This window comes from Ranitomeya variabilis, chromosome 2, assembly GCF_051348905.1.
Source record: "Ranitomeya variabilis isolate aRanVar5 chromosome 2, aRanVar5.hap1, whole genome shotgun sequence".
NCBI classification, from domain to species: domain Eukaryota; kingdom Metazoa; phylum Chordata; class Amphibia; order Anura; family Dendrobatidae; genus Ranitomeya; species Ranitomeya variabilis.
The window spans coordinates 15,593,227-15,610,401 of record NC_135233.1 but is presented as its reverse complement, the minus strand read 5'-3'; the positions used below and the strand labels follow the sequence as shown (position 1 = coordinate 15,610,401).

Genomic DNA, 17,175 nt, shown 5'->3' with positions numbered 1-17,175 from the left:
TTCTATACGGGGACATCATTGCTGATGGACACAAAACTCATCACTGTCTATAAATCTACTACTACCCCCAATACAGTGCTAGTTCTGTACAGATACTACTACACCCATCATCTGAGCACATGACTGGAGAGCTCCCATCAGCGCCGCAGCCTCAGGGCGGAGGAGTCTCCCACTGATACATTGTAGCAGGACGGAGTCTCAATATTTACAGAAAGCCGGAAACCACGTTAACCCTTGGGCTCCTGGTGGCAGTCCTGGACTAGGACCGGTTCTGGGCACTTTCCCCGCAGACTCCTCCCTTTTCCTGCCCTCTGTGAGATCCTGAGTGATCCCCCATCATCAGTCCTGGACTCGGAGCTGGAGGAGCGCAGGAGAAACGCAGCGGCGGCGGCTCGGTGTGTATGCGGCGCAGGCTCCGGTACTGGCGGCGGTCTGTGTATCAGGGGGTCGGTATATACGGGGCAGCTTCTAGTGTAGGCTGTATGCTGGAAGCAGTCATCTGAAGTTTGGTCAGCCTGTGTATTAGGAGCAGTCTCTCCATTAGGAGTACTCATGTGGCAGGAAGCCTCTCTATTAGGACCAGTCTCTATATGAGCAGCAGTTTATAAAGTGTATTCTCTATGTTAGGCTCATTGTCTGTATATTATGGTCATTCTCTGTATTAGGAACAGTGTCTGAAAATTAGGATTAGTCTGTCTATGCTAAGAGCAAGCTCTGTATATTAGGACCAGTCTGTATATTAGGACTAGTGCCTGTATATTAGGACTAGTGCCTGTATATTAGGACTAGTGCCTGTATATTAGGACTAGTGCCTGTATATTAGGACTAGTGTGTGTATATTAGGACTAGTGCCTGTATATAAAGACTAGTCTCTGTATATAAGGACTAGTGTCTGTATATAAGGACTAGTCTCTGTATATTAGGACTAGTCTCTGTATATTAGGACTAGTGTCTGTATATTAGGACTAGTGCCTGTATATTAGGACTAGTGCCTGTATATTAGGACTAGTGCCCGTATATTAGGACTAGTCTCTGTATATTAGGACTAGTGTGTGTATATAAGGACTAGTCTCTGTATATTAGGACTAGTGTCTGTATATTAGGACTAGTGTGTGTATATTAGGACTAGTGCCTGTATATTAGGACTAGTGCCTGTATATTAGGACTAGTGCCCATATATTAGGACTAGTGCCTGTATATTAGGACTAGTGCCCATATATTAGGACTAGTGTCTGTATATAAGGACTAGTCTCTGTATATTAGGACTAGTGTGTGTATATTAGGACTAGTGCCTGTATATTAGGACTAGTGTGTGTATATTAGGACTAGTTTCTGTATATTAGGACTAGTGCCTGTATATTAGGACTATTGTCTGTATATTAGGACTATTGTCTGTATATTAGGACTAGTGCCTGTATATTAGGACTAGTGTGTATATTAGAACTAGTCTCTGTATATTAGGACTAGTCTCTGTATATTAGGACTAGTTTCTGTATATTAGGACTAGTTTCTGTATATTAGGACTAGTGCCTGTATATTAGGACTAGTGCCTGTATATTAGGACTAGTCTCTGTATATTAGAACTAGTCTCTGTATATTGGTGTCAGTCTATATATTAGGAGCAGTTTCTGTATCTTGGGGTCAGTCCTTATGTTATGCTCAGTCTCTGTATATTACAGCGAGTCTCTTTATTAGGGTCAGTGTATATTTGGAGAGGTCTCTCTATATTTGGAGCGTTCTCTGTATTCGGAGCAGTCTCTTTATTAGGCGGAGACTATGGCGTTTCTGCCCATGCAGTGACCTAGGACAATCATGTCTTGCCGCAATGAGCCGAGCCGCTGCCAGGTGCCCGTCACCCTGATCCTGCTGGTGGTCTACATCTGTTACCTGCTGCTGGGGGCCACCGTCTTCTGGGCCCTGGAGAGTGAAGCTGAGAAGGACCTGACCCAGAACTTCCAGCAGGAGAAGTGGGAGCTGCTGAAGAACCACACGTGTATGGACGACCGGACCCTGGAGATGTTCATCGCAGTAAGTGTGACCGGGCCAGGGGTGAGATGTCAGCTGTATACAGGGGTCACATGTCAGCTGTATACAGGGGTCACATGTCAGCTGTATACAGGTTTAGTTGTATACAGAGGTCAGACATAAGTTATATACAGGAGTCAAATACCAGCTGTATACACAGGTCAGACATCAGCTGTATACAGAGGTCAGACATCAGCTGTATACAGGGGTCAGACATCAGCTGTATACACGGGTCAGACATCAGCTGTATACAGAGGTCAGACATCAGCTGTATACAGAGGTCAGACATCAGCTGTATACAGTGGTCAGACATCAGCTGTATACAGAGGTCAGACATCAGCTGTATACAGAGGTCAGACATCAGCTGTATACAGAGGTCAGACATCAGCTGTATACAGAGGTCAGACATCAGCTGTATACAGTGGTCAAATACCAGCTGTATACACAGGTCAGACATCAGCTGTATACAGAGGTCAGACATCAGCTGTATACAGGGGTCAGACATCAGCTGTATACACGGGTCAGACATCAGCTGTATACAGAGGTCAGACATCAGCTGTATACAGAGGTCAGACATCAGCTGTATACAGGGGTCAGACATCAGCTGTATACACAGGTCAGACATCAGCTGTATACAGAGGTCAGACATCAGCTGTATACAGGGGTCAGACATCAGCTGTATACACGGGTCAGACATCAGCTGTATACAGAGGTCAGACATCAGCTGTATACAGAGGTCAGACATCAGCTGTATACAGTGGTCAGACATCAGCTGTATACAGAGGTCAGACATCAGCTGTATACAGGGGTCAGACATCAGCTGTATACAGAGGTCAGACATCAGCTGTATACAGGGGTCAGACATCAGCTGTATACAGAGGTCAGACATCAGTTGTATACAGGGGTCAGACATCAGCTGTATACAGAGCTCAGACATCAGTTGTATACAGGGGTCAGACATCAGCTGTATACAGAGGTCAGACATCAGCTGTATACAGAGGTCAGACATCAGCTGTATGCAGAGGTCAGACATCAGCTGTATGCAGAGGTCAGACATCATCTGTATGCAGAGGTCAGACATCAGCTGTATGCAGGGGTCAGACATCAGCTGTATACAGAGGTCAGACATCAGCTGTATACAGGGGTCAGACATCAGCTGTATACAGGGGTCAGACATCAGTTGTATACAGGGGTCAGACATCAGCTGTATGCAGGGGTCAGACATCAGCTGTATACAGAGCTCAGACATCAGCTGTATACAGGGGTCAGACATCAGCTGTATACAGGGGTCAGACATCAGCTGTATACAGAGCTCAGACATCAGCTGTATACAGGGGTCAGACATCAGCTGTATACAGGGGTCAGACATCAGCTGTATACAGGGGTCAGACATCAGCTGTATACAGGGGTCAGACATCAGCTGTATACAGGGGTCAGACATCAGCTGTATACAGGGGTCAGACATCAGCTGTATACAGGGGTCAGACATCAGCTGTATACAGGGGTCAGACATCAGCTGTATACAGAGGTCAGACATCAGCTGTATACAGGGGTCAGACATCAGCTGTATACAGAGGTCAGACATCAGCTGTATACAGGGGTCAGACATCAGCTGTATACAGAGGTCAGACATCAGCTGTATACAGGGGTCAGACATCAGCTGTATACAGAGGTCAGACATCAGCTGTATACAGGGGTCAGACATCAGCTGTATACAGGGGTCAGACATCAGCTGTATACAGGGGTCAGACATCAGCTGTATACAGAGCTCAGACATCAGCTGTATACAGGGGTCAGACATCAGCTGTATACAGGGGTCAGACATCAGCTGTATACAGGGATCAGACATCAGCTGTATACAGGGGTCAGACATCAGCTGTATACAGGGATCAGACATCAGCTGTATACAGGGGTCAGACATCAGCTGTATACAGGGGTCAGACATCAGCTGTATACAGGGGTCAGACATCAGCTGTATACAGAGGTCTGACATCAGCTGTATACAGAGGTCAGACATCAGCTGTATACAGGGGTCAGACATCAGCTGTATACAGAGGTCAGACATCAGCTGTATACAGGGGTCAGACATCAGCTGTATACAGAGGTCAGACATCAGCTGTATACAGGGGTCAGACATCAGCTGTATACAGGGGTCAGACATCAGCTGTATACAGGGGTCAGACATCAGCTGTATACAGAGGTCAGACATCAGCTGTATACAGAGGTCAGACATCAGCTGTATTCAGGGGTCAGACATCAGCTGTATACAGAGGTCAGACATCAGCTGTATACAGAGGTCAGACATCAGCTGTATACAGGGGTCAGACATGAGCTGTATACAGGGGTCAGACATCAGCTGTATACAGAGGTCAGACATCAGCTGTATACAGAGGTCAGACATCAGCTGTATACAGGGGTCAGACATCAGCTGTATACAGAGGTCAGACATCAGCTGTATACAGAGGTCAGACATCAGCTGTATACAGGGGTCAGACATCAGCTGTATACAGGGGTCAGACATCAGCTGTATACAGGGGTCAGACATCAGCTGTATAGAGAGATCAGACATCAGCTGTTTACAGGGGTCAGACATCAGCTGTATACAGGGGTCAGACATCAGCTGTATACAGAGGTCAGACATCAGCTGTATACAGAGGTCAGACATCAGCTGTATACAGAGGTTAAGCACTGGACATTATGACTATCATTTCTTGCCCTGCAGAATGTACACAGCTCCGCTGCTGGTGGATGGATGGTGGCGCTCCTGTGCACTGCTCGTCCTCTTCTATGATCTGTGTTAAGTGACAGATGCAGTGAGATCAGAGGAAAGTCAGCATAAGACATAGTAACGACAGCTGCAGCCCCACAACAAACACACGCTGTTCTCCCTGGAAGACACAAGGCGCTCGTACTGCTGCTCTGCCCCACCACATCTTCTGCCCCACCACATCTTCTGCCCCACCACATCTTCTGCCCCACCACATCTTCTGCCCCACCACATCTTCTGCCCCACCACATCTTCTGCCCGTGGTCTTCTTACTCCTTGGACTTAGCTTCTTTCTACTGCTCCCCCTCCATGGCTGTAGCCCCAGCAGTCTTTACTCCCAGATGTATCGTACACATTGTCTCCACCACCTGTAGCTCCAGCATTGGTCATCATTGGTCTTTCCATTTCTTCATCACTAATTTCCTTCATCTTCACTCTTGAGTCAGTCACAATCTTAAGATGCGCACGGACCTTATATCGCTGCTGTATCTCTCCATCTCCGCATACATGTGAGCAGTCTGAATAGCAGAGAGTTCTTGTGTTTCCAGAGATCGGAGAGAGTCTATTCCAGACCTCTGTCTTCTCCAAACAGAACTGGTTTCTCCAGACTCCTCTGTCCTCCTCCAGACTCTTCTGTTCTCCTCCAGACTCCTCTGTCCTCCTCCGGACTCCTCTGTCCTCCTCCAGACTCTTCTGTTCTCCTCCAGACTCCTCTGTCCTCCTCCAGACTCCTCTGTCCTCCTCCAGACTCTTCTGTTCTCCTCCAGACTCCTCTGTCCTCCTCCAGACTCCTCTGTTCTCCTCCATACGCCCCCGTTCTCCTCCAGACTCCTCTGTCCTCCTCCAGACTCCTCTGTCCTCCTCCAGACTCTTCTGTTCTCCTCCAGACTCCTCTGTCCTCCTCCAGACTCTTCTGTCCTCCTCCAGACTCCTCTGTCCTCCTCCAGACTCTTCTGTTCTCCTCCAGACTCCTCTGTCCTCCTCCAGACTCTTCTGTCCTCCTCCAGACTCCTCTGTCCTCCTCCAGACTCTTCTGTCCTCCTCCAGACTCCTCTGTTCTCCTCCAGACTCCTCTGTCCTCCTCCAGACTCTTCTGTCCTCCTCCAGACTCCTCTGTCCTCCTCCAGACTCTTCTGTTCTCCTCCAGACTCCTCTGTCCTCCTCCAGACTCCTCTGTCCTCCTCCAGACTCTTCTGTCCTCCTCCAGACTCCTCTGTCCTCCTCCAGACTCTTCTGTCCTCCTCCAGAATCCTCTGTCCTCCTCCAGACTCCTCTGTCCTCCTCCAGACTCTTCTGTCCTCCTCCAGACTCCTCTGTCCTCCTCCAGACTCCTCTGTCCTCCTCCAGACTCTTCTGTTCTCCTCCAGACTCTTCTGTTCTCCTCCAGACTCCTCTGTCCTCCTCCAGACTCCTCTGTTCTCCTCCAGACTCCTCTGTCCTCCTCCAGACTCCTCTGTCCTCCTCCAGACTCCTCTGTCCTCCTCCAGACTCTTCTGTTCTCCTCCAGACTCTTCTGTTCTCCTCCTCCAGACTCCTCTCCACATATCCACATCGTCCTTGTCATCATCTATCTGGTCCCGCGGCTTCACTGACTTCAATCCAATGTGAAAACTTTAAATGGAGCCTGCCGCCCCACAAAAGCTAATGTGCCCCCTACATACTGTAGGTGTATGGGGCTCAGCCCCCATGATGCCTGTAATGTAGATTTTAGTGGTTTAGTTCACAGAAAACAAATATCTGATATGCAAATGTTAAGTCTTTCGGTCCACAGCTACTTCCCCTTAATTTGCATACTGAGCTCTTTGTCATTTGATGTCAGCGCACACTGACACTGCAGGAGCACAGATGCTTGTGTCTGATGTCAGCGCACACTGACACTGCAGGAGCCCAGATGCTTGTGTCTGATGTCAGCGCACACTGACACTGCAGGAGCCCAGATGCTTGTGTCTGATGTCAGCGCACACTGACACTGCAGGAGCCCAGATGCTTGTGTCTGATGTCAGCGCACACTGACACTGCAGGAGCCCAGATGCTTGTGTCTGATGTCAGCGCACACTGACACTGCAGGAGCCCAGATGCTTGTGTCTGATGTCAGCGCACACTGACACTGCAGGAGCCCAGATGCTTGTGTCTGATGTCAGCGCACACTGACACTGCAGGAGCCCAGATGCTTGTGTCTGATGTCAGCGCACACTGACACTGCAGGAGCCCAGATGCTTGTGTCTGATGTCAGCGCACACTGACACTGCAGGAGCCCAGATGCTTGTGTCTGATGTCAGCGCACACTGACACTGCAGGAGCCCAGATGCTTGTGTCTGATGTCAGCGCACACTGACACTGCAGGAGCCCAGATGCTTGTGTCTTAGGCTACTTTCACACTAGCGTTGTGTGATGTACGTTGCAATGCGTCGTTTTTGAGAAAAAACGCATCCTGCAAAGTTGCCCGCAGGATGCGTTTTTTCTCCATAGACTTGCATTAGCGACGCATTGCGACGGATTGCCACACGTCGCATCCGTCGTGCAACAGATGCGTCATGTTTTGGCGGACCGTCAGCACCAAAAAACGTTCCATGTAACTTTTTTTGTGCGTCACGTCCGCCATTTTCGACCGCCTCTACCCAACTCCACCCCCTCCTCCCCGGACCTTACAATGGGGCAGCGGATGCGTTCCGCTGCCCCCTTTGTGCATTTATTTCACAACGTGCGTCGGGACGTCGGGCCGAAGCATGGCAATGGCCCCGTACCGACGCTAGTGTGAAAGTAGCCTTACAGTGTCAGTGTGCGCCCATTGGCTTCTGTCTGTAGCGCTTGGTACTGTGCTGCAGACAGGAGCCGGTGATCTCTGACATTGCGCTCGGTCTGTAGCTGCGGAGGTGCAGGGCCGCCCAGGAGATCAGGCAGCGCTCGCTTCACTGCCAAGATATGACCAAGTGCTCAGTATGTAAACTGAGGGGGTCCTGAGCTCCTGGCCCCACCACAGGCGCACCAAAGCCCCCTCAGCTGCACCAAAGCCCCCTCAGCTGCACCAAAGCCCCCTCAGCTGCATATAAAATAGATCATTCTCTGTGACAATTAACCACTAAAAGCAGCACTACAAGTAGGACATTTATAGGGGCCGAGTCCCCCACATAATTGTGTAAGTGGTGTAATTAGCATTGTGGGGTTGACAGCCCCCCGATAAGCAGCAATGATGTCTGTGATGTGAAGGAATCATAACTTGTCAGTGACTGTTGTGGAGTCTGAAGCAATAGGCTGAAATTATTTCAGCTCAACGTTAATATTAACATAAGAATTATAATGATATTATTATTAATGGCATCACTTAATATTGAGCAGAATTAAGTATGTTGACATCCCCCTATATACCATATAAGCCAACAGACAGCCCCCCATATACAGTATGAGACCCCACATAGCCTCCTATATACAGTATGAGACCCCACATAGCCTCCTATATATAGTATGAGACCCCACATAGCCTCCTATATACAGTATTAGCCCCCACATAGCCTCCTATATACAGTATGAGCCCCCACATAGCCTCCTATATATAGTATGAGACTCCACATAGTCTCTTATATATAGTATGAGATCCCACATAGCCTCCTATATACAGTATGAGACCCCACATAGCCTCCTATATATAGTATGAGATCCCACATAGCCTCCTATATATAGTATGAGATCCCACATAGCCTCCTATATACAGTATGAGCCCCCACATAGCCTCCTATATACAGTATGAGCCCCCACATAGCCTCCTATGTATAGTATGAGCCCCCACATAGCCTCCTATATACAGTATTAGCCCCCACATAGCCTCCTATATACAGTATGAGCCCCCACATAGCCTCCTATATATAGTATGAGACTCCACATAGTCTCTTATATATAGTATGAGATCCCACATAGCCTCCTATATACAGTATGAGACCCCACATAGCCTCCTATATATAGTATGAGATCCCACATAGCCTCCTATATATAGTATGAGATCCCACATAGCCTCCTATATATAGTATGAGATCCCACATAGCCTCCTATATACAGTATGAGCCCCCACACAGCCTCCTATATACAGTATGAGCCCCCACATAGCCTCCTATATACAGTATGAGCCCCCACATAGCCTCCTATGTATAGTATGAGCCCCCCCATAGCCTCCTATATATAGTATGAGACCCCACATAGTCTCTTATATATAGTATGAGACCCCACATAGTCTCCTATATACAGTATGAGACCCCACATAGCCTCCTATATATAGTATGAGACCCCACATAGCCTCCTATATATAGTATGAGACCCCACATAGCCTCCTATATATAGTATGAGATCCCACATAGCCTCCTATATATAGTATGAGCCCCCACATAGCCTCCTATATATAGTATGAGATCCCACATAGCCTCCTATATACAGTATGAGACCCCACATAGCCTCCTATATAGTATGAGCCCCCACATAGCCTCTTATATATAGTATGAGCCCCCACATAGCCTCTTATATATAGTATGAGACCCCACATAGCCTCCTATATATAGTATGAGCCCCACATAGCCTCCTATATACAGTATGAGCCCCCACACAGCCTTCTATATACAGTATGAGCCCCCACATAGCCTCCTATATACAGTATGAGCCAGCACATAGCCTCCTAAATACAGTATGAGCCAGCACATAGCCTCCTATGTATAGTATGAGCCCCCACATAGCCTCCTATATATAGTATGAGACTCCACATAGCCTCCTATGTATAGTATGAGCCCCCACATAGCCTCCTATATATAGTATGAGACCCCACATAGTCTCATATATAGTATGAGACCCCACATAGTCTCCTATATACAGTATGAGACCCCACATAGCCTCCTATATATAGTATGAGACCCCACATAGCCTCCTATATACAGTATGAGCCAGCACATAGCCTCCTATGTATAGTATGAGCCCCCACATAGCCTCCTATATACAGTATGAGCCCCCACATAGCCTCCTATGTATAGTATGAGCCCCCACATAGCCTCCTATATATAGTATGAGACCCCACATAGTCTCTTATATATAGTATGAGACCCCACATAGTCTCCTATATACAGTATGAGACCCCACATAGCCTCCTATATATAGTATGAGACCCCACATAGCCTCCTATATATAGTATGAGACCCCACATAGCCTCCTATATATAGTATGAGATCCCACATAGCCTCCTATATATAGTATGAGACCCCACATAGCCTCCTATATATAGTATGAGATCCCACATAGCCTCCTATATACAGTATGAGACCCCACATAGCCTCCTATATAGTATGAGCCCCCACATAGCCTCTTATATATAGTATGAGCCCCCACACAGCCTCTTATATATAGTATGAGACCCCACATAGCCTCCTATATATAGTATGAGCCCCACATAGCCTCCTATATACAGTATGAGCCCCCACACAGCCTCCTATATACAGTATGAGCCCCCACATAGCCTCCTATATACAGTATGAGACCCCACATAGCCTCCTATATACAGTATGAGACCCCACATAGCCTCCTACATACAGTATGAGACCCCACACAGCCTCCTATATACAGTATGAGACCCCACATAGCCTCTTATATATATTATGAGCCCCCACGTAGCCTCCACATATACATTGTGAGCCCCACATAGCCTCCTATATACACACAAATCTACTATATAATTGTCTAAGGGTCACTTCCGTCTGTCTGTCCTTCTGTCTGTCTCTCTTTCTTTCTTTCTGTCATGGATATTCATTGGTCAGGGCCTCTGTCTGTCATGGAAATCCAAGTCGCTGATTGGTCGTGGCAAAACACTCACGACCAATCAGCGACGTGCACAGTCCAATGGCCGCTCCTTACTCCCCGTACTCAGTGCCCGGTTCCCGCATACACCCCTCCGGTCACCGCTCACACAGGGTTAATGCCGGCGGTAATGGACCGCGTTATGCCGCGGGTAACGCACTCCGCTCACACAGGGTTAATGCCGGCGGTAACGGACCGCGTTATGCCGCGGGTAACGCACTCCGTTACCGCTGCTATTAACCCTGTGTGACCAAGTTTTTATTATTGACGCAGCCTATGCAGCGTCAATAGTAAAAACATCTAATGTTAAAAATAATAAAAAAAATAAAAAATCATTAGATACTCACCTTCCGCCGCCACCTTTCCCGCTCCTCGCGATGCTCCGGCCGGTCCATGCAAGCGGCACGTTCCGGTGGCAAGGATGGTCTGGCAGAAATACCTGCCATGACGTCACGGTCATGTGACCGTGACGTCATCACAAGTCCTGCGCGAAAAGGACCTGCCATGATGTCATGGTCACGTGACGGCGACGTCATCACACCCTGAGACCGGAAGCAGCCGCCTGCACCCCATACAGGCGACAGAGCTACAATGCGCCTGCGGAAGGTGAGTATATGTTTATTTTTTATTTTTTTAACCTGTGACATACGTGACTGCCCAATATACTACGTGGCTCTGTGCTGTATACTACGTCACTGGGCAATATACTACGTGGCTGGGCAATATACTACGTGGCTGGGCAATATACTACATCACTGGGCAATATACTACGTCACTGGGCAATATACTACGTCACTGGGCAATATACTACATCACTGGGCAATATACTACGTCACTGGGCAATATACTACGTCGCTGGGCAATATACTACGTGGCTGGGCAATATACTACGTGGCCGGGCAATATACTACGTGGACATGCATATTCTAGAATACTCGATGCGTTAGAATCGGGCCACCATCTAGTATCTCATAAACATGAAGAAAACAAGAACACATACTCACCTCGCTCCCGTCCCTCGACGCTCTGCTCTTGTCTCTCATATTCAACAGTTGCGCAATCAAATGATGTCATCGCGTTTGCTGTCGCACACACTGATTGGTGGAATATGGAGCCGGTAGCCCCATCCTCCACCAATGTATTCACTGATGTCTGCGTCCTATGGATGCAGATAGCGGTGACAGCAGGTGGCGGCAGCGGATGGACAGCGGGCGGGGGAAGACACGGAGCGGCTCTTTCAGCCTTGGTCTTGGTCAGGGGGTCAGACAGGAACAGCCAGGGGGCCGGATGTGGCCCGAGGGCTGCAGATAGCTCAGGTCTGCTAAGATGAAATGTGGAGATTTGAGCCTTAGGGGCTTTTGTACCCACCCTCTCCCCAAAAAATCAATTACATTAAAGGGATTGTTCCCCACTAGGACAACCCCTTCTTGGTCAAAATGTTTGGCCCCCATAAAATAATAAAGCCTATAGTCACCTCCCGTGCTGGCGGTGTTCCCACAGTGTCAGCACTCGCGGTCCCGCGGCTCGGCAGCGGTTGTGGTGACACGTGACGCCGGCGCCCAATCATCACTGGCGTCACTCTCTCCGCCTTCGGACAAATTGAACATGAAGAGGAAGTCCGGGCCGCCGCTGCTCGCTCACTTCCTCTTCCTGCTCAATTTGACAGGAGGCGGAGACAATGACGCCAGTGATGATTGGGCGCCGGCGTCATATGTCACCACAAACGCTGCCGAGCCCCGGGAGACGGAATGCAGACACTGCGGGAACGGCACCGGCACAGGAGGCGAGTATAGGCTTTATTATTTTATAGGGGCCAAGCGAGGGGTATGAGAAGACGTTTTCCAAGTAGTGGACAACTGCTTCAATTTTGTAAAACAGAAGGAGCTTTATACTCTCAGCTAATCTACCGCCCTCAGTGTAGGAGCGAGCAGTGATCCTATAGCGCTGACTCCGGCACTGCTCCACAGACGGCACAGACGGCGCAGGTCAAACACAAAATGCTCTAACACAATGATATAAAAATGATTAAATAGCAAAGTCCTGAATAATATCTTGTGAGTTTGGAAGCACAAATTAAGTTCAAATGATATCACAGCGGCGCTGACCTTAAAAACATGATAATGAAATCCAATTATAACTATAAAACCATAAAAAAATACCCAAAGTACAAAGAGGAATCAAACATCTTACAAGACGCAGAAAAAACTTCCTGTGTGACCTTTGTAAATAGGAACTGAAAATAATAGCAGTGGGGCGTATAGAAAGTAATGCAGTTATATTCCTGTACATAGGGGGCAGTATTATAGTAGTTATATTCTTGTATATAGGAGCAGTATTATAGTAGTTATATTCTTGTACATAGGAGCAGTATTATAGTAGTTATATTCTTGTACATAGGAGCAGTATTATAGTAGTTATATTCTTGTATATAGGAGCAGTATTATAGTAGTTATATTCTTGTACATAGGAGCAGTATTATAGTAGTTATATTCCTGTACATAGGAGCAGTATTATAGTAGTTATATTCTTGTATATAGGAGCAGTATTATAGTAGTTATATTCTTGTACATAGGAGCAGTATTATAGTAGTTATACTCTTGTACATAGGGGCAGTATTATAGTAGTTATATTCTTGTATATAGGAGCAGTATTATAGTAGTTATATTCTTGTGCATAGGAGCAGTATTATAGTAGTTATACTCTTGTATATAGGGGCAGTATTATAGTAGTTATATTCTTGTACATAGGGGCAGTATTATAGTAGTTATATTCTTGTACATAGGGGCAGTATTATAGTAGTTATATTCTTGTATATAGGAGCAGTATTATAGTAGTTATATTCTTGTATATAGGAGCAGTATTATAGTAGTTATATTCTTGTACATAGGAGCAGTATTATAGTAGTTATATTCTTGTATATAGGAGCAGTATTATAGTAGTTATATTCTTGTACATAGGAGCAGTATTATAGTAGTTATACTCTTGTACATAGGGGCAGTATTATAGTAGTTATATTCTTGTATATAGGAGCAGTATTATAGTAGTTATATTCTTGTATATAGGAGCAGTATTATAGTAGTTATATTCTTGTACATAGGAGCAGTATTATAGTAGTTATATTCTTGTACATAGGGGCAGTATTATAGTAGTTATATTCTGGTACATAGGGGCAGTATTATAGTAGTTATATTCTTGTACATAGGGGCAGTATTATAGTAGTTATATTCTGGTACATAGGGGCAGTATTATAGTAGTTATATTCTTGTATATAGGAGCAGTATTATAGTAGTTATATTCTTGTATATAGGGGCAGTATTATAGTAATTATATTCTGGTACATAGGGGCAGTATTATAGTAGTTATATTCTTGTACATAGGGGCAGTATTATAGTAGTTATATTCTTGTACATAGGGGCAGTATTATAGTAGTTATATTCTGGTACATAGGGGCAGTATTATAGTAGTTATATTCTTGTATATAGGAGCAGTATTATAGTAGTTATATTCTTGTATATAGGAGCAGTATTATAGTAGTTATATTCTTGTACATAGGAGCAGTATTATAGTAGTTATATTCTTGTACATAGGGGCAGTATTATAGTAGTTATATTCTGGTACATAGGGGCAGTATTATAGTAGTTATATTCTTGTACATAGGGGCAGTATTATAGTAGTTATATTCTGGTACATAGGGGCAGTATTATAGTAGTTATATTCTTGTATATAGGAGCAGTATTATAGTAGTTATATTCTTGTATATAGGGGCAGTATTATAGTAATTATATTCTGGTACATAGGGGCAGTATTATAGTAGTTATATTCTTGTACATAGGGGCAGTATTATAGTAGTTATATTCTTGTACATAGGGGCAGTATTATAGTAGTTATATTCTGGTACATAGGGGCAGTATTATAGTAGTTATATTCTGGTACATAGGGGCAGTATTATAGTAGTTATATTCTTGTATATAGGAGCAGTATTATAGTAGTTATATTCTTGTATATAGGAGCAGTATTATAGTAGTTATATTCTTGTACATAGGAGCAGTATTATAGTAGTTATATTCTTGTACATAGGGGCAGTATTATAGTAGTTATATTCTTGTACATAGGGGCAGTATTATAGTAGTTATATTCTTGTATATAGGAGCAGTATTATAGTAGTTATATTCTTCTATATAGGAGCAGTATTATAGTAGTTATATTCTTGTATATAGGGGCAGTATTATAGTAATTATATTCTGGTACATAGGGGCAGTATTATAGTAGTTATATTCTTGTACATAGGGGCAGTATTATAGTAGTTATATTCTTGTACATAGGGGCAGTATTATAGTAGTTATATTCTGGTACATAGGGGCAGTATTATAGTAGTTATATTCTGGTACATAGGGGCAGTATTATAGTAGTTATATTCTTGTATATAGGAGCAGTATTATAGTAGTTATATTCCTGTATATAGGAGCAGTATTATAGTAGTTATATTCTTGTACATAGGAGCAGTATTATAGTAGTTATATTCTTGTACATAGGGGCAGTATTATAGTAGTTATATTCTTGTACATAGGGGCAGTATTATAGTAGTTATATTCTTGTACATAGGGGCAGTATTATAGTAGTTATATTCTGGTACATAGGGGCAGTATTATAGTAGTTATATTCTGGTACATAGGGGCAGTATTATAGTAGTTATATTCTTGTACATAGGAGCAGTATTATAGTAGTTATATTCTTGTACATAGGAGTAGTATTATAGTAGTTATATTCTTGTATATAGGGGGCAGTATTATAGTAGTTATATTCTTGTATATAGGAGCAGTATTATAGTAGCTATATTCTTGTACATAGGGGCAGTATTATAGTAGTTATATTCTGGTACATAGGGGCAGTATTATAGTAGTTATATTCTGGTACATAGGGGCAGTATTATAGTAGTTATATTCTTGTACATAGGGGCAGTATTATAGTAGTTATATTCTTGTACATAGGGGGCAGTATTATAGTAGTTATATTCTTGTACATAGGAGCAGTATTATAGTAGTTATATTCCTGTACATAGCGGCAGTATTATAGTAGTTATATTCTTGTACATAGGGGGCAGTATTATAGTAGTTATATTCCTGTACATAAGGGCAGTATTATAGTAGTTATATTCTTGTGCATAGGAGCAGTATTATAGCAGTTATATTCTTGTACTTAGGAGCAGTATTATAGTAGTTATATTCTTTTACATAGGGGGCAGTATTATAGTAGTTATATTCCTGTACATAAGGGCAGTATTATAGTAGTTATATTCTTGTGCATAGGAGCAGTATTATAGTAGTTATATTCTTGTATATAGGAGCAGTATTATAGTAGTTATATTCTTGTACATAAGAGCAGTATTATAGTAGTTATATTCTTGTACATAGGAGCAGTATTATAGTAGTTATATTCTTGTACATAGGGGGCAGTATTATAGTAGTTATATTCTTGTACATAGGGGGCAGTATTATAGTAGTTATATTCCTGTACATAGGGGCAGTATTATAGTAGTTATATTCTTGTACATAGGGGCAGTATTATAGTAGTTATATTCTTGTACATAGTGGCAGTATTATAGTAGTTATATTCCTGTACATAGGAGCAGTATTATAGTAGTTATATTCCTGTACATAGCGGCAGTATTATAGTAGTTATATTCTTGTACATAGGGGGCAGTATTATAGTAGTTATATTCCTGTACATAAGGGCAGTATTATAGTAGTTATATTCTTGTGCATAGGAGCAGTATTATAGCAGTTATATTCTTGTACTTAGGAGCAGTATTATAGTAGTTATATTCTTTTACATAGGGGCAGTATTATAGTAGTTATATTCTTGTACATAGGGGCAGTATTATAGTAGTTATATTCCTGTACATAAGGGCAGTATTATAGTAGTTATATTCTTGTACTTAGGGGGCAGTATTATAGTAGTTATATTCTTGTATATAGGAGCAGTATTATAGTAGTTATATTCTTGTACATAGGGGGCAGTATTATAGTAGTTATATTCTTGTACATAGTGGCAGTATTATAGTAGTTATATTCTTGTACATAGTGGCAGTATTATAGTAGTTATATTCTTGTACATAGTGGCATTATTATAGTAGTTATATTCTTGTACATAGGGGCAGTATTATAGTAGTTATATTCTTGTACATAGGGGGCAGTATTATAGTAGTTATATTCTTGTACATAGGGGGCAGTATTATAGTAGTTATATTCTTATACATAGGAGTAGTATTATAGTAGTTATATTCTTGTACATAGGAGCAGTATTATAGTAGTTATATTCCTGTACATAGGAGCAGTATTATAGTAGTTATATTCTTGTACATAGTGGCAGTATTATAGTAGTTATATTCTTGTACATAGTGGCAGTATTATAGTAGTTATATTCTTGTACATAGTGGCAGTATTATAGTAGTTATATTCTTGTACATAGGGGACAGTATTATAGTAGTTATATTCTTGTACATAGGGGCAGTATTATAGTACGGTAGTTATATTCTTGTACATAGGGGCAGTATTATAGTA

General features: G+C 43.7%; 1 protein-coding gene across 1 annotated transcript in view; it reads left to right on the top strand.

Annotated features, from left to right (window-relative positions):
- The first annotated feature begins 221 nt into the window (after nt 1-221).
- Nucleotides 222-17,175, top strand: part of KCNK17 (potassium two pore domain channel subfamily K member 17) — a 53,749-nt gene continuing 36,795 nt past the window's right edge. Inside the window, exon 1 of the mRNA XM_077282034.1 lies at nt 222-2,028. Coding sequence (XP_077138149.1) covers nt 1,813-2,028 — 216 coding nt within the window. The 5' untranslated portion in view covers nt 222-1,812. The remainder of the gene's footprint in view (nt 2,029-17,175) is intronic.